Here is a 20,725-nt window from a genome sequence, read left to right as displayed (position 1 = left end):
GCTAACATTACTTAAATTAAAATCCCCCAGTACACATAGCTGCGTTTCTCCTAAACTTCGCTTAAGATTTAAGATACTATTTACATGAGCCTTATAAATACTTTCTGGGCTGGGCGGAGGAATGTATGAAGCACATATGAGCACTTTACCCAAAGAGCCATGAATCCGCACACAAAGTTGATCAAGAAGCGTGTCACTAACAGTTAAAGAAATAAGCGAGGCCTGGAGACCGACACGGGCGAAAATCAGCACACCACCTCCTCTATTTAGGCCAGTCTTTGTTGCATCTCTATCCTTACGGAAAACATGATAAAGCTTAGGATCAAAAAATTCAGCATCTAAGAAATTACTATTCAGCCAAGTCTCAATGATGACAAATACATCATACTCCAATAAAGAACTAAATAGGCGCACATTTTCTGTCTTGCTTCTAAGGCCAGAAACATTTTGAAAAAAAGATGTTGATATATTTGCATGGCATGTGATTGACACTATGTACTAAGTCCGCTGTTGTAGTTTTGCGTCCTTTTGAAAAAAAACGGAAGTGGCAGATCGTCACATTGACTGGCCACAACTCAGGCTTCAGAACTTTATCAAAGTGCAATTCATCTACACCAAGTTTAAAATTTACATATTTACATATTTACGGTTAATCAACTCCGACTCCTTAGCAAGCTTGAAACACTGCAGTTGATGCTTATTTAGATAAGTATGTTTAATCACATACTCAATAATATCCTCAGGTGTGACCGAGGGTAAAAAAAAAAACATAGTCCAGCGAATTAAAACGCAGCGGCTGCGCTGGCTAGGCCTGTTATGCGAATGAAAGATGATGCTCCGGCCAAGAAAGTGTTTCTATCGGAACCCGCCTATGGAAACAGAGGTAGAGGGCGGCCCCCACTCCGTTGGAAGGACCAGGTGGAAAACGATTTAAACTCCCTTGGTGTGACCAATTGGCGCCGGTTGGCGGAGCGAAGGTGCGACTGGCGCGCCTTGTTGGACGGCCATAACCGTTTAGACGGTTAAGCGCCAATTAAGTAAGTAAAATAAAGAACGAGAGCGAGGAGCCGACATTTAGTAGTAATGCCCTCTTTCATGCACATCGTCCAACAAGAAATGATGAAAAGAGCTAACTATTAGGCAGTATTTAAATATAATAAATAGTTCAATAAAAGCTGTGTTTTTTTTTTACATCTATAGACGTTTACGCTTAAACTTTATATGGACTGCTAAGCGTCAAACTTTAAATACACCTCTGAAATTGCTGGGCATAAAATTTGTACTACTACATTTCAATAGGCGTTATACTCAAATATAACTGAAATATGTGTCTATGTTTCACCTCAACACTAATTCTATGTATCACCTCTTAAAATGGTGCGTGGACACAATTCATCGCAACTGATTCAGCTATATGTTATACACAAACATAAAACAGAGGGTTGTGTCACCGCTTTTCGGTACACCCTGTGCTGTAGCTAGTTGTTTAACCACTGCCGCTAGATGGGTCTCCTAAGCATTATCTAAGCGAGGATAAGCGTTTTTTTACGCGCAAACGTAAACGTATACGCGTGCAAAAAAAACACGGCTAACACTTTTACTTCTGAGACAAACAACGTAAATATTTGTGTTTATTTTGCCTATTATTCTTCAATCCGACTGTTCAGAGGCCGAACTTTTCAAAACGATAAAGTTTGGTCGGAATCGAAATTCAGAACACCAATCCATTTCGATTCCGAAAAAGTTGCCCGAAATCGAAAAAGAGAAGAGCCTCAATATGTTGCTTCAAGATGAATGTAAAAAAAAACTATAACTCTTAATACTGCCAAATTCTGCATTTGAATTTTTTTTGAATAGAAATATGATGCGTAAGCGCCGTCTTTATTCCAACAAAATATAAACAAGTAAAGGTGTCTAAGTTCGGGTGTAACCGTACATTATATACTCAGCGTGAGCTTCAATTGTACATTTCATTTCAGATAAATTACTTTTCTACATAACACGTGGCACCACCCGTTAAAAAAAAATGTTTCCCCATTTCCTCTTACAATAAAACTTGATAAGTGAAATATCATTGATTCAAAACTATTTTAAATATATTTAAACTTATTTTTTGCTAAGTTATAGCTTATTATTCTAGTCTACGACCCTTTTAAACTTGTTTTATATCTAAGTTGCTGTGGTCTTTAACCGATCCCGTCAATTTTTACTAGAAATATTTTCTGCTATAAGGAAAATATGTGTACACAATTTAATTACGATATGTTAATTTTTCTTCGAGTTATGGCTCCCGAAACATAGAAAATTGCTTAGTCGTAAAAGGGGCGGTGCCACGCCCATTTTTCAAAATTTGAAGTTTTTCCTGTTGTTATAAATCCACTTGAGAAATGAAATAACATTGATACAAAGCTCTTCTTTGCAAAGATATAGCTTCTTTTATTCGTCCACGACTCTTTGAAAAATCTTTTATATAAAAGTGGGCGTGGTCCTTAACCGATTTCGTTAATTTTTCTTCAAAGCATTCCTTATAGTAAAGGCAACCTCTCCGCCGAATTTTGTTACGATAGGTTTAATGATTTTTGATTTATGACTAATAATATTTGTAAAATTTATTTTATCACAAGTGGGCGGTGCCACGCCCATTTAAACATTTTTTTTTAGTTTTTATCAAGTCAATATCAGTCCACACGTCAAATTTAAACATTCTGGGTGTATTATTTACTAAATAATCAGTTTTTTTTGTGTTTTCCAAAATGTTATATATATAAAAAGTGGGCGTGGTTCTCATCCGATTTCGCTCATTTTCAATACCAATCTAATTCCAGATAAGTTCGTGTACCGAATTTGGTGAAGATATCTCAATATTTACTCAAGTTATCGTGTTAACGCCGGCCGGACGGACATGACTCAATCAATTTTTTTTTCGATACTGATGATTTTGATGTATGGAAGTCTATATCTATCTCGATTCCTTTATACCTGTACAACCAACCGTTATCCAATCAAAGTTAATATACTCTATGTGCAAAGCACGCTGAGTATAATAAAAAAATTACTGCAATGCAGTTTATTTTTTTTTTGGATATCTTCCAAAATTATAATAAATTCCAAAAAAAAAGAAACATATGCGCATATGTATGTATGTACATACTCGTATATTTTATGAGCGCATATATATGTATATAAAATGCGTAAAATACACGATGTATATGATTTCGTTCCATATGTGTGTCACATATTCTATTGGTAATGTAAGTATCTGCCTAATTCCTCCTATGGCCAATTCCAGCTTCACTTACGTCTTACTGATCGTGACGGTATTGCAATTTTTTCTGCTGATTTTTAACAACTTTCAAAATCGTCTGGCTCCTCGCCTTTCCTGCTTTTTCTTTCATGTACAGCTCTTGCCTTCTTTTAATCCCGCTCAATCTGATTAGAACGTCTACGCTACAAGCATCGAGCGACGGCCATGTTAGGGTAGCTCATGCGCTTTTTAATTTTCATCTATTCCCATATGTCCAGGGACCCAATATAAATGTATATTTCTACATATCTCGATTCTTTTCAGGGGTTGCTTACACTTTAAAACACACTTTTAGATGCTTTGCTATATGAGATTATAGCCTTAATTGCTGCTCAATGTAAAATTGACGCGCTTGCAGTTTAAGCTATTATCTTCAAGTGTTCCAACTGCTTCCAACACTACAGAGATCTGGCACCCTGTAGGATTGGTTTATTCGCAGATCTGCGCAATATACCGCAGACTTCTTCGATTACTTTTAGACTATCGGTTTACACGTGTAGTGCTTCGTCTGCCATTTAATTGCCAATGAGCCAACCTTCCACCTCTATTTTGGCTCTAAGAGACCCCTAGAAGCGCAAGTCCAATATTTCATGGTGTTATACTACTATGGCCGCATGGTATGCGCTCAAGCTGCCCCGAGGCATTGAGTCTCAATGCAGTTGTTATTCCCTCAAATTAGTTAAAAAATGTGTTGGGAAATAAGTTCCTACTCATTACATTGAAATTTACCTCAATTTAAAGAAAGATTGTTTAGGAAATCTTTACCTTATTTTAGGCAAGTGTTTTTTTCTGAGTGGAGTGTGCATTGTACGATGTCACGTAAGTAAGTTAAATCTGTCCGATACACAAATCTAACGCTTTTGTGAGCTGGAGGATGAAACGCCGGTTCACATTCTCTAGGACTGTGCCGCTCTGGCAAGGCAGAGACTCCCCCATCTACTTGGCGTGATTCTTATCTAAAATTTTTATAATATTATTGTTAGTGAACTGTATGTTAATTTATTTGCTTATTTAATTTATATGTTCTTGTAGAAGAACAGACGATGCTAAAAGCACCTTTTACACCTTTGTATGTATTTATTGGGGGCGAGCACTTGGGTATGAAATATGAACTACTACAACTGAAACTATGTCTGTAGAATATTTCACTCACTAGTTGAGAATTGCAAGCCCACTAAATGATTGATGAGATAAACCAAAGAAAATATCCATAATTTAAGTCACTTTAGTACAGGATAGTGAGCAGTGCCGCAAGTCTCTGAACGAGATCGCTGAGCAAACTTCCCTCAGTCTGGTATGGGTGCCTGGACACTCGCATATACCGGGAAGAGAGATGGCTGACGAACTTGCAAGGAGGCATATGCCGCTCGCTACCTGTAAACTCACTTTGAAAGGGATTTTCCTTAGGGAAGCGGGTGTGAGATGGAGAAATCTTGAATCCTGTTACAACACTAAGCTCGTGTGGCCTGAATGGGACGCGAGACACACAAGAAGTCTCCTTCTTCTTGGAAGGGGGACATATCTCTGGCGGTTGGACTTATAACCGGCCACATAGCAATCGGAAGACATGCACAACGGCTAGGTGCTTCCTATAATGTTAACTGGCAGGAGCTGCAAAGACGAAGATAGAACAGTCAAGCATTTTTTATGCGATTGTCCTGCGCTTTGCACAAGAGGAAGACATCTCTGGGATCTCCCTTCTTCGAATATCTTTGTTATCTGGCTAAGTTGGAACCTAAGAAGATCCTGACGTTTGCTGAATCGACCTTTTGGTTTAAGTAGCACTGGCGATCGCACCGGTGGCCACCGTAAATCCACATAAATCCGTTCATGATATGGAGCTTGAAGAGGTACTTATATACATTAAAAGCCTCCACATACAGTAATAGGCTGAAAGGTCGAGCACAATAGATCTAAATAAAGGTCGCACTGCCACAATTTTCCGCAAAGCAAATGAGGACCCTAACGTAGATACTCTAATGCTACGAGCACACTGAGTCTATCTATGCAAAAAGCTTCTAACTAAAATAATAATTTATGTTTACATACATACACACATTTTGGCAAAGAATTTCGTTATTCATTACGTACATTCAAGGAGCACTTAGCAGCAGCATAGGCAAACAAATATCTGGCATGAATTATAAAAAAAAATAATAATTTTCCTAAAGGAAACCAAATTTCCATTTTTTTAACTCAATCAAAAAAGCGTTCAAAATTATTTTTATATTAACTTTATTGTTTGATTTTTAATTAAAAATGTCTGTACGTACTTTTCTACGTCACAACCTTACGAAACCGCTGGATTTTAAGGCAATCATTTAATATGTCATTCAGTTTAGTTTGTTGAATGTGCGCGTAGGGTTCTATGTACATGAAGTGAAAAAAAAAAAAACAGAAAAATAAAAACAAATAAATAAATATGTATGTACAAAGTTGTATATGAATGAATGTATGTATGTATATATAAATATATGTTGCTTGTGCAAATATACATACATATGTACTTATACTGAGTATTCGTGCTAAACGTTTTGTCAACTGACGCTTTTCTGTTTTGATTTAAGATAAAAAAGATACATATGAAAATATACAAGATATAATAGCCGTGTTTTTTAACACGCGCGTATACGTTTCGTTTGCGCGTGTTAAAAAACGCCTATCTTCGCTTAGATAATGCTTAGGAGACCCATCTAACGGCTGTGGTTAAACAACTAGCTACAGCAACAGGGTGTACCGAAAAGCGGAGACGCAACGCTCTGATGGCCATAGGGTATAACATATAGCTGAATCAGTTGCGATGAATTGTGGACACACATAGAATACATAGAATTAGTGTAGAGGGTGAAACAAAGACACATATTTCAGTTACATCTGAGTATAATGCGTATTGAAATTTAGTAGGACAAAATTTATGCGCAGCAATTTCAGAGGTGTATTTATAGTTTGTCGACTAGCAGTCAATATAAAGTTTAAGCGTAAACGGATATACGCGTGTTAAAAAACACGGCTAATATCTACCATGTCACATACGCCTCCACAAACTAGCCGCATTAAATAGAAAACAAAGTAAATACACTTGCGTGTAAAAATATTTGAAAGTAAATCAGTTATTTCCTTCTTTTTATATATTTGTTAGTTAAATAAACTTTAATGAATTGTTAAACGAAAACGAAGGCGAATCCATACCAGGTGGGTGGTGGCACAGCGAATTCAACCAATTCGCCGTGCAGAAGAATGTCAAGTCAAAAGAAAATGTTCATTCATTCCCATTAACCAGAGAAAATGTGTAAAAATTCTCTGGATTAACTGACATGTTGTAGTACAAAGCAAGGCGAATTCAGTACCAGGTGTTGTTATCCCAACAGCTGATTGCTTCTTCTATATTATTTTCCATACAGCGCCTTGTACTTAAATATGTAATATGTATGTAGATCGAAATCAATTAAAATTTTCTTTTGACTTGACATTCTTCTGCATGGCGAATTGGTTGAATTTGCTTTGCCACCACCTGGTATGGATTCGCCCTGAGTGCAAAGCAGGGGTGGAAACTGTTATTCCTTGTATAATATAATTCCTTACAAAACTATTAATTTTGGACTTTTAATATATTTGGATCAAGATAAAAATTATTTTCGGGTTTTTATTACCTTAGTCTGATAGAACTAGTTAAACTCGGACATTTAAAAATAAAAGTCCGGAAATAAAAGTTAAATCCAGAGTTTTATTTTGTAAGGCCTAAATAAAATTCCGGGTTGATAACAAAGAAACGGCTTATCCGAAATAAAAAATTAAAAAAAAAAATTAAAATACACTTTTATATGTGGACTTTTATGGAAAAATTCGAAAAATAAAAAGGATGATAGGGATACCTGAGAACTCAAACATATTCACCTAGGAAAATTTTTTGGCCAGGACTTTTTCAACTCCGAAAAAAAAATTATTATTTTCCATCACGTGTCACATTGTTTGTCCGCGATGGACTTCTAAACTACTGAACCGATTTTGAATTTGTTTTGCACCCCGTGTGTAGTTTGATCTAACTTGAAATATAGGATAGGTTATATCTCAGTTTATAGTCGCAATATTATTTTATTGCAAATTGTTACGTATACGCATCGGCACTCATATTTTCAGGTGGTGCGGATATACTTCCGTGTACATAATTGGTTGGTGTTTATTTAAACAACGTGCTTATCAATAAAAAATATTATAGCGAATGATATCAAGTATAGCACATCACCAGGCCCGGAGAGGGGGGGGGGGCAATGGGGGGATTACCCCCGGACCCTGGGTTTCTGAGGGGGCCCGCGAAGTACTAAGACATATTTTTAAATTCAGGAGAGTCTTTTGTTGTTCCATGTGCAATTCTTAATCCGAATTTCAAAAGCAACGAATATCTGCATTTCGTTTTAATATTATAGTGAAGTGTGAAAAATAAAAACCTATATACATATATAAAAGGAAAGGCTAAAATGTGTGTAAGTTGGTCGCCGGTGTTTGAAGAGATGCGTCGGTCGATTTTGTTCAAACGTGGGCCCGGGTACCCCTAGAATGTGTTTATATAATATGGATATCAAATGAAAGCTGTTGATGAGTGCTTTAGTACAGAGTAATATATTATACCGCTTGGCGACTAAGGTCTCAAGATATAGGCCAAAACGTGGATCCGGATACCCCTAGAATGTGTGGGTAATATGAATATGAAATGAAAGCTGTCGCTGAGAGCTCTAAAGTAATTTTCATTGCGATATTCGATTTAGTCGCATCAACCTGGCAAAACTGATAAATATGCATGCGAAGCCGAAATAGAGACATGAATTAATAATACCCACATACCTATTTACATACGTCCTATTCGATAAATTTGCCTATATTAGTATTTACGATCCTTTTTTCCGGGAAGTAGACCAGAGACGGACTGGGACTTGGATTAGAACTAGGACTGGGACTGAGAAATGAGTGGGGCTGGGACTGGGACTGGAACAAAATACATACCACTCTCTGGAACAGGCAATAAGGGATGAAGAAGAATGAGAAGAACGTGAGAGAAGAGAACAGAGAGAAGGAGACTGAGAAAGAAATAGCATGAGACGAATATGGAGATAGATGAAGCGAAAAAGATGGAGGGAGGAGTGAATAAAAGGATCAGGAAAAAGTGAAGAGGGGTGGGGGGAGGGCTGAGTTAGACGGAAAAAGCTTATTAAAATTTATGTAGATTGGCCAAATTTAGGACAGAATATCGTCACCGGGTCTGCTAGTAGTCTATAAATTTTCGTAATATTTTTAATAAGGAAATCTACTTTTTGTCCTTTCAAAGAACCCATGAAAGATGTAAACTCTACACTGTCTGGGAACCACTTTTTCATGTTTTTGGTATGTGTTTTACACCGACTCCACACGACATCTGACAAACGAATTTTTGGAGGGAATATGAGTGACCCCCGCTTAAATGAAGTTTTGAAATACGTTATTAAGAAAATGTATACAGGAATTTGAAGTCAGATGGTGTCTTATTATAAGTCCAAGCCATTTAATATGTGCAATAAAACTTATAATAGGGTAATACTGTGACGGACTAATCCTTATTCAACCTCGCTATTGTAACAGCTTATGTAAGCCTGATTTTGGCTGGGCTATATATAAGCCTTATATAAAAGGTCCTAATATAGCAAGTAGTTTATTTAAATAAGGCCTTATGTAAGTAAGCCTTATTTTTGTTCGTTCATAAGCCTTATAATAAAGTTATATTCTACCTCATGGCTTCCTTACGTTAGTTTTATTTTGTGTGTGCTATAGGCCTTATATCTTATGACACTACTTTATCTCTGTATTTTTCTTGTATTTTCCCTTTATATTTTTCGTCCTCCCTCCTAATACGGTTTCAATAGTGGGGTAAGTGTGTAAACTATTGTGGCGAATGTTGCCAACACTAGCCTGTTAGTAATCACTCAACAACAAAAACATGAAGCAGTCACACTTATGTACATGCACACACACATAACCAGCAGCTCGAAGTGAAGAGATATCTCACACACACACATGTAGTCATCAGCCGAAGTTGTTACTCACACATACACGCGCATATAGCTCAATTACCAAGCAGGAGATACATCAGTTCTAGAAGGCGATACGTCTAGACCTTAGTAGAAATATGCGGCCAAGGCAACAGAGAGTATAAAAGCAGCGAAAGCTGAGAAATGACGAATCAGTTTGATTTAAATACGCTATTAGTTGCGAAGTGCAGTATAATTGCAAAGTAGTCTAATAAAGACCATTTTGCAATACAGAATATTGGAGTTATTTATTCGACAGTTCAGCGATTCGAACGTTAGCAGAAGGTTTGAAATAAGCGGAATTTCCCAAAATTCGTTACACTATATTTCAAAAAACTAACGAAATATAAGAAAATTACAACCTAGTTCATTAAAAACAAACGAGCCAGTTTGTATTTCGATAGGGTTTTTTGACAAACGCACTAATTTTAGGGAAATAGTGGTCTGGCTTTCTCATGGTAGAACTTGTTTTTGTATTTTGAAGTCTCGATAAAGTGTCGTCAGTTTTTCTAGCTTCAAATCGAAGACAAAATAAAGTACTGCCATGTATTTAGGTATTACACATAACGGTATCATTGAAATTAATTTTATGCCTGTTGACATAAGTGCAGAAAAACAAGAAGTGTTCCCATTCGTGTGGATGCGATTTTCAAAGGGTCGATTCCGTCGTTTAACGCAGCATATATGTATTGTGACGAATACTAGCAACACTAAGGGGTTACAGTATCATTGCGCAGCTCTTTTGTCTACATGTGGACTTAGAAAACCAGTTAAATGATTCTGAAATCAAAAATTCAATTTCGCTCGAAAGCAGTTTCGAAGCAGATGAAATAGCCAATCGAATCGAGTGAGAAACACACGTAAAGAAAATGATATTAGGGAAAAATTTAAACAACGTGACATCAGGACGGACAAGGCGACAACTGTTTCGATTATACCTTCTAAATCTCTTCAAAGCCTTTTCTCCCGGGAGTGGGATTTGAACCCGCACTCCTACGATGGTTGAAGTGTTAAAAACGCATTATAGGTCAATGTTGCCCTAATAAATTTACTACGCCAATTTCTGCCTACAATAATGGCAGCATTAGCTGTTCCTTAGCCCGTCGAAGTTTTGACATCTAGCCCAAATTCATTCAATGCTCTTAAACCTGAATCTAAGCCAAACTGTTTATCGAGATTGTCTTACGGCAGAGATACCTGCAGCTGGTATACTCTAAGCCCCTTTAACCCGCTGGGGACTGTTTTCCCCTTTGTCTTCCTTCTTCCAGTGTGGAAAACCATTTTGTACCAGATATAGTCATGGGTGTCGTAAATTCTTCCATACTTCTTTTTTACATGGACTGACTAATGTTTCGATTGCGCCGCTGTCGCTCATTTCATGTATGATTTGGCTCACAACCTCTAGCTTGGCCAATGGAGCACTATGAGGAGCTTAGTGGATTAGCCTTGCATCACTAGTGTCGATTTGATGTTTCACAACGTTAGCCCGACCTGGTTTGTAGCCATTCTGGTCAAATTCTGCTCGCATACTTGCCTTATTCCCATAATCCTTCTCTAGTGCTTCCCTTCATGAAGTGATATCACACAAAAGATCAATCTTGCTATTGAAAACATTATCCTGGAGCTGATCGCAATTAATAACAACCTCAACTTCCTGGCATTTTCCCCTTTGGCCAGTTTTATCGGTGGTTTGTATTCATTTTGTACTTTTACGCTAATACGTCGTAGTTTTATCATAGCCGGTTTTTTCCTAGTAGTATTTCCGGTTTTGATTCCCTTGCTGCCTCGACAACCCACAGTTTGTTTGTCCCATAGTCTTCATCAACCTTTATTCAGTTTACTGCCTCCTTAGTGCAGCAAGTGTTGCCTCTTACTCTATTAGAATAGGTAAGGCAGGTATTCTAACTAAGGCACTAAGTGCATTAGCAGGGAGCATTCTCAACGCACCCGTTATGCCAATAAAAACTAGTCGATGAAGTTGGTTAATTTTAATCTTGCTGTTCTTGGCAAAAAGGTTGTTTTGTTGCTTTGTTTAAGGTAGCATCTAGCTTCTAGATGAGAATTTCACGTGAGGGTTCTGTGTAACCGCTAGGTATTTTGCTTCCATTGAAAATCGGGCTTCTGGTGCCACCCAGCGATCATTCTGGCATGGATAGTTTTCTTCGCCGTGTAAAAGGCGCGTTCAAGTTTTGTTAGAATTGATGGACAATCCTTTGTTATCACACCAGCTTTCTATGATGCGCGTGGCTTATTGCATGCGATTGGATACTGTTTCCACGTCCATCCGTGTAATGCAGAATACTAAGTCCAACACATGGTTGGGGCTCTACAAAAAGCAGAAGTTTTCTACAGCTAACCTAAACTTGGCCATAAATCTTCTTCCATTTGAAATCGAACACAGCAGAACCTTTTTCATTCAGCATGCGGAAACACACATCACTAATGTGTATTACTGTTATATGCGCTATATGGACAAGCGAGCGAGTAAGCCAGTGTATACCTAAATTCAAAGGACCTCAGTACTGCGCATGTACCATATCGAACTCGAAAAAATCTGCCCATTTACACCCAGCCTGGTCTCATTACATTTTGTTAGTAGCGACATTCATACAATACACAACACAGATTTTCAATGAAAAAAGGGAAATAAAATTATTAACTGCATTCACAATCATTAAAATATTTAATATAACTAAAAAATGCTGTAATAGATAAAGTGATGAAAAACGGGAATATCAAAGTTACAATGAAAAATTTAAGCTAAAATAAATTTGAACAAACAAAGTTACAAAGAACTGCAAACATACATATACACATACATATATATAAAGGGAAAGCAGAAGATATATTTATTTTAACACGAAATTTGTTTTTCCACCCATATGAAATGAATCGATTTCAATTCGACGGATTGTTGCATTGATTCCAAACGCGAGTTTTGATTTAAGAAAAAATATTAAATAAAATAAAATATGGAATAACATACTTGCTTACGTCTCTCGTATAAAGAAGAAAATATGAAATATCGATTTTTAAATGGCATAAGTCGTTGATCTCACAATTTAAATGTAGTTTTTAGTTGACAAAAAAATTCGAAAGGAGTTTATTTGTGTTGTGCGAAGTTAGAAAAAACTTAACCAAAAAAGCAGATACGTAAGAAAAATAGCAAAGCACAACTTGAATACAAAAAAAAAACGAAAATTGTTAATAAAACTTCTTAAAAGAACAGCTGAAAGCTTTTCGTAGTAAAAACAGCAGCAGCAGCAAGCAACAACGGCAGGATCCACCAGCCATAGCCAACACTTATCGTCAGCTTCTGTCTAACAACGCTCAGTAGCACTAACGCTACGTAGCCACGCACAAACACATACATAATTGTATCTTACCCATATACATGCACACATACACATTAATTAAGTCCGTTTCATAATTATAAGGTCAGTAAATACCTTTTCATATGTTCGAAATAGTAAAACTAAAGATGGTTAAACTTTTTGTAGGTGATTAGAAGAATTTACCAAACAGTTGCTCGAAATATTTGCGGTCTATTTTTATATTCAGCTGAGCAGAGCTCACAGAGTATATATTAGTTTTGTTCGCATATCGGTAATCCGTAACGGCATAAACTAATCGAGATAGATATAGACTTCTATATAACAAAATGATCTGAGCAAAAAAAGAAATTCATTTAGCCATGTCCGTCCGTCCGTCCGTCCGTAAACACGATAACTTGAGTAAATTTTGAGGTATCTTAATGAAATTTGGTATGTAAATTCCTGGGCATTCATCTCAGATCGCTATTTAAAATGAACGAATTCGACAATAACTACGCCCACTTTTTCGAAATCGAAAATTTCGAAAAACCGAAAAAGTGCGATAATTCATTACCAAAGACGGATAAAGCGATGAAACTTGGTAGGTGGGTTGACCTTATGATGCAGAATTGAAAATTAGTAAAATTTTGGACAATGGGCGTGGCACCGCCTACTTTTAAAAGAAGGTAATTTAAAAGTTTTGCAAGCTGTAATTTGGCAGTCGCTGAAGATATCATGATGAAATTTGACAGGAACGTTACTCCTATTGCTATACGTGTGCTAAATAAAAATTAGCAAAATCGGATGACGAGCACGCCCACTTTTTATATATTTTTTTTTTAAATAAAATTTTAACAAAAAATTGAATATCTTTACGGTATTTAAGTAAATTATGTCAACATTCAACTCCAGTAATGATATGGTGCAACAAAACACAAAAATAAAAGAAAATTTCAAAATGGGCGTGGCTCCGCCCTTTTTCATTTAATTTGTCTAGAATACTTTTAATGCCATAAATCGAACAAAAATTTACCAATCCTTGTGAAATTTGGTAAGGGCATAGCTTCTATGCCGGTAACTGTTTCCTGTAAAAATGGGCGAAATCGGTTGAAGCCACGCCCAGTTTTTATACCTCTTGGCCGTAACACGATAGCTTGAGCAAAACTCGATATATCTTTACTAAACTTAGTTCACGAACTTATCTGAACTCACTTTATCTTGGTACTAAAAAGGGGCGAAATCCGACTATGACCACGCCCACTTTTTCTATATCGAAATTTTCGAAAAATGAAAAAAAAATGCCATACTTCTCTACCAAATACAAAAAAAGGGATGAAACATGGTGATTGGATTGGGTTTTTGACGCAAAATATAACTTTGGAAAAAACTTTGTAAAATATGTGTGATACCTACCATATTAAGTGGAAGAAAATTCAAAAATTCTGCAGAGAGAAATCAAAAGCCTTTGGAATCATGGCAGGAATACTGTTCGTGGTATTACATATTTAAATAAATTAGCGGTACCCGACAGATGAAGTTCTGGGTCACCCTGGTCCACATTTTGGTCGATATCTCGAAAACGCTTCACATATACAACTAAGGGCCGCTCCGTTTTAAAACCATCATTAATACCTTTAAGTTGATACCCATATCGTACAAACACATTCTAGAGTCACCCCTGGTCCACGTTTATGGCGATATCTCGAAAAGGCGTCAACTATAGAACTAAGGCCCACTCCCTTTTAAAATACTCATTAACAACTTTCATTTGATATCCATGCCATATAAACACATTCCAAGGTTACCCTAGGTTCATTTGCGATGTGATTTTCCCTTATTTTGTCTCCAAAGCTCTCAGCTGAGTATATAAGGGTCGGTTACACCAGAACTTAGCCTTCCTTACTTCTTTAACACGCTTGTATCAGCTTCGCTTGTGTGTATTCTTGTTTCTAACTCTCTAGGCTAGGCGCGCAAAGGAGAGTTAGACCCATCCAGCGGCAATTATTGCAGACTCGCGGTAGCGGTTAAATAACTCGCTACAAAACGAGTTGTGTTTAATAGCGGAGACACGAACCTCTGTGCTACGGTGCTATCAACATCAAATATTTAAGTGGATTGTGAATACTAAAACGGACCATACTTGCGTGTTTTTTAGTTTTTGACTTCCTTTATATTAGGTCGGTTGAATGTTTGTCCGCTTTTCATACAAATCTTGCAATCGATTTTTAAGTAATTTCTCATTGTGCTACAAACGCGAAACTTTACACATTGGTTAGAACACCGTGACAATGCAACAAAAGGAGGAAAATCCATTAGGTGTAGCACGGATCGAAACAATTAGATAATAATTTGGAAATTTGAAACCGGGTTTTAAGTAACTTTTCGATTAGCTAGATACTTAAAATTGCAAAACTAATTCAGAGGTCGATGACAGCCAATGACGCAATACAAAAGGATTCGCTAGGGGGCGCACGGGATGAGATATTTAGAAAAATCGTACGAAACGGAGGGAATTTTGGGATTGATTTTTATGTAAGTTCCCATTGAGCTACAAATGTAAAACTTCACAGATAGGATAAGAGGCCGAGAAAATATAAGAAAAGGAGAAAAAAATTCCGTTAGGTGGCGCACGGATCGAAATATTTAAATAAGAATTTGGAAATTTGGTGTTTTGAAATCGATTTTAAAGTAACTTCTCATTGAGCTACAAACATGAAACCTCAGAGACAGGTTAAGACACCGTGACAAAGGAACAAACGGAGGAAAAAATTCCGTTAGGTGGCGCACGGATCAAAAAAATTAGATAATAATTTGGAAATTTGAAACCGGGTTTTAAGTAACTTCTCGATGAGCTAGAGGGTAAAAATTTAGAGCTTAATTCAGAGGTCGATGACAGCCGATGACACAATACAAAAAGTTTCGCTAGGGGGGCAGGGACTGATATATTTAGAAAAATTGATTGACTAATAATATCTCCTTTCCTACCAACTTTCCAATCCAAGTAATGTGTGCTCCACTTTTATATTTTTACTTCTCATAAATATTTTTGCAATTTCTATGTCAAAATTTAAAAATCGAAATTTAGCAAGAATATGTCTTTATATAAGGAGACATTTTTCGCTGATTTTTATCCATTTATATAAAGAAAGTGCTTACAATTTTTTTATTTTATTTTAATTTTAACTATTATTTTATTATATGCAATAAAGTTTGTAACTGTATCATTAAATTGATTTTAATAGAATTAGCTCTATGAAATATTGATTTTGTTTGTTTGTTAGTTCAGTCTAAATGGAGCAACAAGTTCTCACATCATGACAGAATCGAAACTGGCTATGTGCAAAATTATGTGCTCAATAGTTGCTAAAATAATTTTGTTTGAACAACTTTTATTATTATTATATTTTTTTTTAATTTTCAAAGTGTGAAGGGGGGAGGGGGGGAGAGTCCAACTCGACCTTTAGTTTCGAACGGCTCGGATAAGTCCTTTCCAATTCTGAGCTGATGGTTTTGCTCAGCGTTATTTTGCACAGCCGTATAAGTTTTGCGGGGAGACCAAATTAACATATAGCCGCCCTTTTCATGCTGTCAAAGGCGGCTTTAAAATCGACAAAGGGTTGATGTATATAAATTTTTTTCTTGGGATTTTACAAAGATTTTGCAAATAGTGAAAATCTGGCCGATGGTAAATTTACCATGTCTGAAGCCGCACTGATAAGATCTAATCAGGCGATTCACGGTAGGCTTCAGTCTTTCGCAAAAGACGGTCGACAGCACATTATATGCGATGTTATGGAAGCTGATTTCGCGTTAGTTGGCGCAGTTTGCAGGATCCTCATTCTTGTGGACTGGTCAAAGAACACTTAGATTCCAATCGTTAGGCATGCACTCGTCCGACCATATTTTACAAACCAGCTGATACATACGCCTTACCAACTCTTCGTCGACATATTTGAATAACTCCGCAGGCAATCCATCAGCGCTTGTGGCCTTGTTGTTTTGTTATCTCGTTATTGACATTCAGGCTTCGTCATAATCGGGTGGAAGGAAATTAATTCCATCATCATTGATTGCGGCATCGAGTTCATCATCCCTGTTGGTATGATAGATATCTCTGTGGCATTAGAGCCATAAGAACAAAGTAGTGACCACCGTGTGCTTAAGTTTCTCTTTAAAATAAGCTGATGCATTTGCATAATATTGACATTTGTTCTTTTAACAGAAAAATCAGTTAGATTAATTGAGAATCTGTAATTTTTATAGAATATTATTAACTTGAGACCAACAATTTTCCTTCTCTTAAAATAACTAAACAAATTTGTTTGCTTGACAAAAAACTGGGTTGAATTAACGTGGTCAATTTTACTGAGTGTTTGTTAATTCAATAACAACAAACCTAATTTGTTAAATTTACTAGCTTCATTTCTTTCGATGTACGCTTTGCTACTCTGTCTGATACAAATTGCATTCCCGAAGGCGAGTGTTTGTTACTTGAGAGGCAACTTCTGCTGGCAGCTGTTTTCCCATGCTCGAAGGCTAGCCAACCACGATATACCTATTGCCTAAAATCGTATGCGAAGATTCAGGAAATGGTTATGTTCAGGAACTGAGTATAGTATCAAGGGAACATGTTTTTGGCGATGTCTTTGTTCACCCCTCAAAAAAGACAAATTTTACAAAGGTAAGACAACGAGTCACGAAAAAGCTGGAAGGGTACGAAGTCTTCAAACTGAATATACAGTATCAGAATAGATTATGTATTTTTTGTATCAGTTTAGAACTTGACTTTTGCTTGGAAAAGGAATTCATCACGCTAATGCATGCCTTACGGCATATGGTTGTAGCTGGTACTTCATTAGTAGTGACTTTGGAAACTTTTTAACGAAGAAAGCTATCTAGCTGTACTACTCCAATTCTTCAACATAACGAATTAAAAGGCCGGGTTTAAACCAAAGTCACAATTACCCTACTATAAATTGAAGCTGGTTTTGGAACGCTTCCATCCAAAACTGCGCTTTCTTTAATCCCTTAAATGAAACTCTAGGTATGAGCTGAAAAAAGCTGAATGTAACAAAAACATATGCTACTAACTAAAACACATATTCATGCATATTAATAAATATAGTCGTTAAATACGCACAGAAAGCTCCGATTTGCAAAAAGTTGTATGCTTATTTACACTATACTTTGAAACATTTCCTGCTGCATCAAAAAAAAAAAAAAAGATGGTTCCTTTATTATATAAATAAAATCGTTTAAACAAAAATGCTATTTATGAAAAAAAGTGTTTGTGCGTTTGTTCGCTGTGAATCAAACGTACAAACACGCGTTCAGCGAGCGTATTGCACCACATATCCCATTTATGGTGACTTAGATGAAACTGTAAAAGATCCCAGCACTCACACATATGTATGTACATATGTATTCATGCAACAAAACTGATTACAGCCGCATAGTTTTTGAAACATACTCTTTCAAACTTGTAACTAAAAGTAATATCTCTTCGTATGTTTATTAATTATTAATCAAATAAACGATTTTATCAAGTGTCACCCCTTACCACGGTATTGCAAAGCTAAAAAATATCTATATGGTATGATGGTTTGCTCGATTCCCAGGCAAAGCAACATAAAACATTTAGAAACACGTTTTTTCAATTAGAAAGCGTAGTCGCCCCTCGGCAGTGATTTGGCAAATACTTCGACTGTATTTCTGCCATGAAAAGCTTCTCAGTCAAAACTCATCTGCCGTGCAAATGCCTTTTGAAGTCGGCTTTAAACATGTAGGTCCCGTATCGCAAATTTGTAGGAAAAATTAAAAAAGGAGCAAAATGCATATTGGAAGAGAAGCTCGGTCTTTAATCTCTTCGAGGGTTTTCGCGCCTTCAGTTTTTTATTTTTTTATTTATATATAAATACGCCATACGCAAGTTTTAAACTCCGTTTTTGGACTCACTGTTTGGCCAATTTGAATGAAATACATCTGTCTGTAGGAAATAGTCTATGAAAACTCAAATATCTCTCAGGGTATTAATACCAGTGCAATCGTACTTGATAGGCAGATGCCCAACATCGATATTATATTCGTAAAACAAAGTGGGAAGAATTGAAAAAGAGGTTTGGGTACCTTCCATAAAAAAAATTTCTTTCCTCCTCACCCGCTTAAGTGGATAAAATTAAATAAAAGTATGCATAGAAACATCCATCTATAACCTTATTATGCGTATTCATCCAGTCATATGAAGTCCTCTACAAATTGATTTACCCACCTTATTTTTGAGAACAAAATTTCGTGATTGAACTTATAATTATGAAACATACTTTAGATTTATCAGCAACTTAACGCGTTTGAACGCTTCGTTACATAGAATTTATGAATAATAATAATAACAATAATAATTAAATAAAATGTACTAAAAAGAAACTACACGCAGTATTTGTTGTGCTCGAAGTAAAACAAATAAGAAAAAAATACAATATATCTATACTACTTTTTAAATAGAGGCAAAGCTCGTAATACCGAAAACAAAGCAAAATAAAATTATGGGGTGCTTAAGTAGTAAAGATCGTCTTACGAAAGAGGATATGGAATTTTTAAAATCTCATACACGCTACGATGAGGCCACAATTAAGGAATGGTATAAAGGATTCAAGGTAATTGCATATAATAAATCATTGTATATTTGTATACATTAGGGTGTGCCACTTGTTGCTGCTAACTGAAACAAGATGATGCGGTTTAACACGTATTTAATCGATTTTTTCCATCAATTTTAAGCCGTGTATTTTATATCCAAAACGGGCCATTAAAAAAGTTGCTTCTCTATTGCTGCAAGGTACCCGACATTTACTATTACGTGAACTTTTCAAAAATGTTGGACAAAAATTATTTTAGATACAAATAAAAAAATTAAACCTCACTCGAGTTTTAATAATATAAGAGCTGGATCCGTGTGCATCTTGCGCGGCCAATATAAAAGTCTTATCAAATATCAGCAGAAATCAGCTGTTCTATTAATAACAGTTTGCGCTGCCATCTAGCGTATAATAGCAACTGCCGTCAATGAATTAAAAATTACAGCTTCCGCTGCTATCTACCGTACAATAGCAACTGCCGGTAATGCAGTGCAAATATTCACAATAGTGCCATAGTACAAATAGGTTTTTTTTGTGCTCACAATCGTTTATTTTTAATAAATTATTTTAATAAAATATAGCACTACGACCAAAATTGCCCAAAGCTCGCTAATAGCCCGAATCTCCACCTTTACAACCAAAACTTTATTTATAGATTTGGATTCCAAATATGATCTCAAAAGGGACCCGTACATAAAAACAGCAATTAGAAATAATATATACGAGCCGGACCCGTGCGCATCTTCCGCAACAAATATAAAAGTCTCATGTCAAATATAAACAGAAATCAGCTGTTCTATCAATCAAACATATATAAACGTCGCTGCCATCTGGCAAATGTTAGCAACTGCCGGTAATGCAGTGTGGGTTCTAATCAAATATTCACACTAGTGTCATATTACAAATATATTTCTTTGTGTGCTCACAATGTTTTAGTTTTAACAAATTGTAGCTAAACAAAAGCAGTACGACCAAAATTGCCGAAAGCTCGCTAATAGCCCGAATCTCCATCTTTACAACCAAAACTTTATTTATAGATTTGGTTTCCAAATAAGAGCGAAAAGGGACCTGTACATAAAAACAGTAATTAGAGATAATATATAAGATGATGTTTGCGTTAGGTTAGGTTGAACTGGCCAGTCAATAAAGACCTTACATAGAAGAATGTGTCCATAGTTATATGTTTGCGTATTTTTATACCTTTCATGAAAATGAAATGGTATATTAAGTTTGTCACGTATCTCGAAATAGTAAGTGCTTAAAAAAGAAGAGATCAGATCTGGTTTGATATAACCATTAGACTGGGTCGATTTATTAACCGACATCGCGCCATCGATTTTTCGAACCCAAAAAAATAAGAGCCTGAGAAAAAAAAAATAGCGAAAGTGTCAATTTTTCGACCAAAACACTCCCCAA

General features: G+C 36.2%; 2 protein-coding genes across 9 annotated transcripts in view; both read left to right on the top strand.

Annotated features, from left to right (window-relative positions):
- Positions 1-20,725, top strand: part of Nca (neurocalcin homolog) — a 104,999-nt gene that overhangs the window by 13,572 nt on the left and 70,702 nt on the right. The gene's annotated exons all lie outside the window — the stretch shown is intronic.
- LOC137253980 (neuronal calcium sensor 2) overlaps positions 1-20,725 on the top strand; it is a 79,527-nt gene that overhangs the window by 13,573 nt on the left and 45,229 nt on the right. The window contains exons 1-2 of one of the 8 annotated variants that reach the window (XM_067791598.1): positions 5,704-5,728; positions 19,176-19,327. The exons of 2 other annotated variants lie outside the window; for them this stretch is intronic. In XM_067791598.1, coding sequence (XP_067647699.1) covers positions 19,217-19,327 — 111 coding nt within the window. In that variant the 5' untranslated portion in view covers positions 5,704-5,728; positions 19,176-19,216. Of the gene's footprint in view, positions 1-5,703; positions 5,729-11,963; positions 12,798-19,175; positions 19,328-20,725 lie in introns of those variants that run through there. 5 more of the 8 variants (XM_067791595.1, XM_067791594.1, XM_067791597.1 and 2 more) reach the window with 5 other exon arrangements.

The sequence above is a fragment of the Eurosta solidaginis genome, chromosome 5, assembly GCF_040869045.1.
Source record: "Eurosta solidaginis isolate ZX-2024a chromosome 5, ASM4086904v1, whole genome shotgun sequence".
Taxonomy (NCBI): Eukaryota; Metazoa; Arthropoda; class Insecta; order Diptera; family Tephritidae; genus Eurosta; species Eurosta solidaginis.
Note: the sequence above shows the minus strand (reverse complement) of the source record. Positions and strands in the feature narration are given on the sequence as shown.